The sequence below is a fragment of the Propithecus coquereli genome, unplaced genomic scaffold, assembly GCF_000956105.1.
Source record: "Propithecus coquereli isolate 6110/MARCELLA unplaced genomic scaffold, Pcoq_1.0 Scaffold142, whole genome shotgun sequence".
Taxonomy (NCBI): Eukaryota; Metazoa; Chordata; class Mammalia; order Primates; family Indriidae; genus Propithecus; species Propithecus coquereli.
In genome coordinates, this window is record NW_012138525.1 from 5,277,003 (window position 1) to 5,283,002 (window position 6,000).

Consider the following 6,000-nt stretch of genomic DNA (forward strand, 5'->3'; position numbering starts at 1 on the left):
ACCACCCACTCCAGGAACCTAGGCCATGTTCAATCTGATTGGTTTAAATACAAGTTTCATGTACATTACAGTTTCCAGCACTGCTCTCAACATTCTATGAATAAACAAGCTTACTGGTTTTGTCTCACATAGTTACAGGTAGATGGACAGACTAGCTGAGGGTTTTTCAAACGGTTGCATGGGCTCCATGGAGATGCTTTATGGCTAAGAAGGGTCTCTTCTTCCTCTCCCATGACAAGCAGAATAATTATACCCTCTTCTGCTTTACGAAATGGGCTCCAGGTAAGACTTTGTTTGAATAAAAGAGTTCTACTGCTAACTAACCTACCAAGTGATCTTTAAAATAAGCTTTATGACCAAGAGACTTCTTAACCAAGATCATATAAAATGTGTGGCAGAGCAGATCACCTTTCTCCAGTCCAGAAGTGTTTTGTACTCTCTAGACACAGCAAAGGCCTTCATTCCTAACACCTTTCCTCCAACTCCATCCCTTCTTGTGTTTTCAACATTAACTCACCTTTAAGGCCATTAATTGCCCTCTTCTACCTACCTTCCACTCCCCCTTCTTCTTGACCTTCTTTATCACATCATGCATGATCTCTAAAAAAGGAGAAAGAAAGAAAGTTAGTTTAATGTAACTTCAAGGACTTGCACACCTGCCTGTTAGACTAGGACGTCTCCCTTTTTGGGCTTTGTTCTTCGAGTCATGCAGTTCAGTTAATCTGTTTACTGAGCCATAATCAACCACCATAAAGATAGTCTCTTCCTTGTCTCCTTAATTCAGTAGTTCTCAACCTTTGTGGTCTCAGGACTTCTTTATATTCTTAAAAATTGAGGACCCCAAAGAAAGTTTATATGGGCAAGTATCTACTGATATTTATCATATTAGAAATTAAATTCAGAAATTTTTAAAATATTTACTAATTCATTTATAACAAATCCATTGTATATTAACAAATAGTATTTTAATGAAAAATAACTATTTTTCATAATAAAGAATTTTTAGGGAGAATATTGGCATTGTTTGACATTTTTGCAACCCTCCTTAATGTCTGGCTTCACAGAAGACAGCTGGATTCTCCTATCTGCTTCTGTCCTGAATCATACAGCATCTGGAAAATCTACTGTGCCTTCATGAGAGAATGAGAGTGAAAAGGCAAATTACATCTTAGTCGTAGTATGAAGATAGTTCTGACCTCATGAATCCACAAAAGGGTTTTGGATTTGAGAACCATTGCCTCAAGTTAAGTAAGTAAAAGGCTTTGACAATGCCTCAGGCCACATGAGTCCCCCTCAAGCTCCAAAAATAGATGTGAGGAGCACTTGTGATTATTTTCCCAACCCTGAGCACATATGTAGAACACTCTCATCCAAAAACCACCATTCTAGTAAGCCCCATTTTCTATAACACCACAAACACACACACACACCCCTAACTAGCCATGGAAACTTCACAGAAAATACTGCTCTTGCTATTCTACAAACTCAGGCAATACACATGCCTGGACTGACTCAAGGGCCCATAGCTGTAGTCAGCAAGCGTGTTTCAAACACTTAGGTCATACTCTAGGGCACATGGTTCCTAACTCTGCTTTAACTATCTTCAGTAATCTGATATGTCATAAAATTGTCTAAAGTTTTTAAGAACTTTTTTCCTGGTTATTGGAAAAACCACACACCCACTGCAGTAAACTCGGAAAACACAGAATAGTATAAAGAAGAAAATTCCATGTATAACTTGTATACTTAAAAACAATCAGAAAGAAAAATCATCTGTAATCCTACCAACTTGAAATGCATAATTATCATCTTAGTTTATTTCCTACTGTCTTTTCCTATGCACTTGTACATAGCTAAGACCATGCTGTTTATATAATTATATATTATACTTTTTTTTTCATTTAACATACTTATTTCCCTATTAAAATTAAAATGCTTCCTAGGATTTTAAATGCCTGCATAATAGTCCATAGTTTGGTCAACAATATTCCCAATAGCCATTTAGCATACTTCCCATGTTTCAGCGCAGTGAAAAACTAGAAACAAATATGCCCAAAAATAGAGCAGTGGTTAAGGAAATTAGGTTACATTTGTATAATGGAATACCACATACTCATTAAAAATGATATGGGAACATGTATTCATTCATTCTTTCATTCAATAAACTCTTCGGTAACCTCTGTCTCCCAGCCATTGTACTAAGCACCAGGCATGAACTATGCAACTCAGCTCCTGTGGAGCTTACACTTGAGTAAAGGAAGCAGCCACTAAACGAAAAGAGCAGTCACAGCTTCTCCTAAGTGCTCTGAAGTAAATAAATAAGGTGTTACAATAGAAACACAGATATGGACAGCTCTCTTAAATAGAGAATTAGGCAAGGCCACTCTGAGGAAGTTGGACCTGAAGAGGAAGAAGCCAGCCAAGAAATGGGGAAAGGAGAAGGAAGAAGAATAAAGGCTTGAAGTGGACACGGAAATGAGCTTGACATTTTCTGGGAACTGGAGATGGCATAAGATGAGGGTGGAGGCCAGATCACACAGGGCCTTGTGGTCCTTGATAAGGATATGACTTTATGTGAAGGGCACTGGAAAGCCAGGGAAGGCAGGGACGTCACTGATGTGCTGTGGAGAGAGGACATGGAGGGGCAACAACAGAAACAGGGAGCAGAGTCAGGAAGCCTCTGCAACAGTCCAGGCACGACTGGTGGCTGTAGAGATGGCAAGGGACTGATGGATTTGATACACAAGGTGGAGGTAAACCCACAGGGATAGAGATAGAGAAGGGAAGGGGAGGGGAGGGGAGAAAAAAGAAAAGAAACATAGATAACTCCTAGATTTTTAGTTTAAGCAAAGAAGCTGATGTAGAGACATTTAGAGAAATTTAGAGGGTTCTATTTCGGTTACTTTAAGATTGAAATGGCCAAGAGACATCCAAGGGGAGATGTTGAGTAAGTAGTTGGAGGTTAATTATCAACTGGAGCTGGAAGAATGACCTTGGTTGGAATTAAAAATTGGAGAGTTATCATCAAATAGAAGTAGGAGATAAGGTTTGAGAAAATAACTCTGATACGATCTGCAAGGTGAGGATGGAAACACGAACATGGTCTTTGTTGACCTTGACAAGTATTTCAGTGAGACAATAAGGATGAAGCCAGACTGAAATGGGAGATGAGGAAGAGAAGACAGACTATCTCAATAACTCTTTTGAGAAGTTCTGCTAAAAAGGTAGCAGAGAAAAGGCATGAAAACTAATAGGGTAGACAGAGATGTGAAAGCAAGGTAGGGTTTGTTCTTAAAGATGTGAGAGAGATCAAAGCATTTCTATGATATTGGCAATAAACCAAGAGAAGGGGAGACTGATGATGCAGGAGAGAGGACAGATCCCGGAAAGACTGAGGTCCCTGAGGGGAAGGGGTATGATCCAAGACACAAGAGCAGAGCCTGATCTGGAACAGGAGGCAGGGCACCACATGGCACCCTTTGGGAAGGAGGGAGGGGATGTGCAGATGGGCTTGGAGACATGGCTGCAGAAGTGAGGGGCTTCCTGGTTGGAGATGAAGTCATTGGCTAAGAGTGGGGTACAGGTGTTGTGTACGACGGTTTGAAGAAAGAAGGTATCACATTATCTTCCTAGAGATTGGGAAAGTGCATTTACTAAGAAAATGTTTTAGCATTTACAGATAGTACTAAGGGCTAATTTGAGGTTCATGACCATGAATTTAAAGTGAAACCAGGCAGCTTGTGTATGTTTTTTTTCCCCCAACAATGTTCAGCTGTCCAGGTGCAAAAAAAGAAAGGTTGGTTCCAACTAAGGATAGAGTTTTCTCAAATGAGTATAAATGAGGGAGAAAATGTTCAAACTATATGGCTAAGGGGGAAAAAGCATACTACTACTATTTTTTTAAAGCAGATATGCACAGGAAAATTAGAAAAACATACCAATATGTTATTTTTGTGCTGTAAAATTATAATTAATCTTTACTTGCCAATTTGTGCCTTCTAATGTTGACCCAAGTTTCTGCATAGGAACAATGCTCTAAAAATAATGTGTCAGTGTACATCTTTGCGCCCAGGGCTTTTCTTTGCACAAATTATTCTGTTAGGAGAGCTTTTGGGGTATGTATTAAACAGGTAAAAAGTATAAATGTTCTGTGCTCTTGATAAACTCTACCAAATTATTTCCCAAAAACATAACTCTTAAGCTGGGCGCAGTGGCTCACACCTGTAATCCTAGCACTCTGGGAGGTCGAGGCAGGAGGATTGCTCGAGCTCAGGAGTTCAAGACCAGGCTCAGCAAGAGTGAAACCCTGTCTCTACTATAAATAGAAAGAAATTAGCCAAACAACTAAAAATAGAAAAAATTAGCCAGGCACAGTGGTGCATGCCTGTAGTCCCAGCTACTCGGGAAGCTGAGGCAGGAGGATCGCCTGAGCCCAGGACTTTGAGGTTGCTATGAGGTAGGCTGACGCCATGGCACTGTAGTCCAGGCAAGAGAGTGAGACTGTCTCAAAAAAATAAAATAAAATAAACAAAACAAAAAAAAACAAACAAAAAAAGTAACTCTTCCCCTCACCAATACTGTATGATTGTTCAAATTAACATAGTACTGACAATTTTAATTTTTGCTACAATGATAGCAGAAAACAGTATATTTCACTATCTTTATTTGAATTTAATGTATTACTGAGAATGAATATATTTTCTTGCCACTAAAAATTAACTTAGAGTCACTGAAAAAATATTTCATTCTAGTCATCTTTTGATGGGGGGAATGCAGAGATATAATCAGAAAATCAAACTAAGTATAACAAGTGTTAAAAGACATATATAAATAACTGCTGCAGCTGCAACCCTTCCTAAGTTATTTCCTTTCCAAAATTCTCAGGGCATATGTTCATCCTGGGTATTGTTAACAGACAATTCTAACCCTGCCCTACATTTTTCTAATCCAACACCAAAAAGGAAACAAGGATTAGAGCCCATTTTAGCATTAAGAATCAAGTAGCTTGAGCTACCTCATCACAAATAATCCCTGGCAATCACATTTCATCTCCTTCATAAGTCCTCTTTATGTGGAGAGAAACAATAAAGGCTTCTAGAACTAGTTCAGCCAGGAGATCTTATTTTTGCACCCCAAACCATGTGTATCTACAGCCAAAATATCTGCTCTACACCCCCTGCCCCCAGCTTATGTAGATGTGTTCAAAAGACCAAGCATAGCTTTGATTTCTCCATGATACTGAGGGTCCTAGTGGGTCCTGCTTCTCTCATGGCCAAATGGGTAAGAAAGTAGGTTCCTTCTCAACCATCTCCTCTAGGTCCTGGGCGACTCCCCAATTCAGCAAATCCCTCCTACATCCTGAGAAAAACACCAGGCGGTCTAAGATTATCTGGGACATCTTCAGATACACTCAGTATTTCAACTGGAGTCCCAAAATGTGAGCTCTAGGGATTGTTACAGGGACTGCCTAAGGCCTGTGGCTCCCCATGAAGCCCCATCCTCATGGCCCAGGGATTCCCAACTACCCTCCAAGTGACATATGCCAGATACGCTGAGCCCAGGGCATGCCTAATCACTTGAAATAGCATGACTAATATTAGATGACCTAAAAGCTTGGGAGAAGCACAGCCAAAGTCCTCAAGACCATGTTCAATTCAAATATTCTACACTCTGTAGCCCCAGGTCACCATACTGCCCAGAACAGATGCACCAGGAGTCTGGCTTCCCCAGGCTGAAAGAAGTGCCTCTGTTTTGCTGGGGAAACTGAGTGAGTCTAACCTCAGCCCACAGCTCCCCTCCTCTTTTACCAATCCAAAGTGCAGGGAATTTCCAGAGTTATTTTGACTCAACAGTAGAAGTTCTTCTAAAAGGCACCCTCTTGACTGAGCCCCAGTGGTATGAGAGTATAATGATGGCTACTCAGGCAAAAGTCACCCCACCCTTCATGGTTAACAAAAAAAAGCCCAGGGAAGCACTAAAGTCGGCCAGACCAGGGTTAAA

The 6,000-nt window shown here is 40.3% G+C and overlaps 1 protein-coding gene across 1 annotated transcript in view; it reads right to left on the reverse strand.

The window, feature by feature from the left end:
• STXBP1 (syntaxin binding protein 1) overlaps positions 1–6,000 on the reverse strand; it is an 85,133-nt gene that overhangs the window by 36,625 nt on the left and 42,508 nt on the right. The window contains exon 2 of the mRNA XM_012639759.1: positions 551–600. Within this exon, the coding sequence (XP_012495213.1) occupies positions 551–600 (50 nt within the window). The remainder of the gene's footprint in view (positions 1–550; positions 601–6,000) is intronic.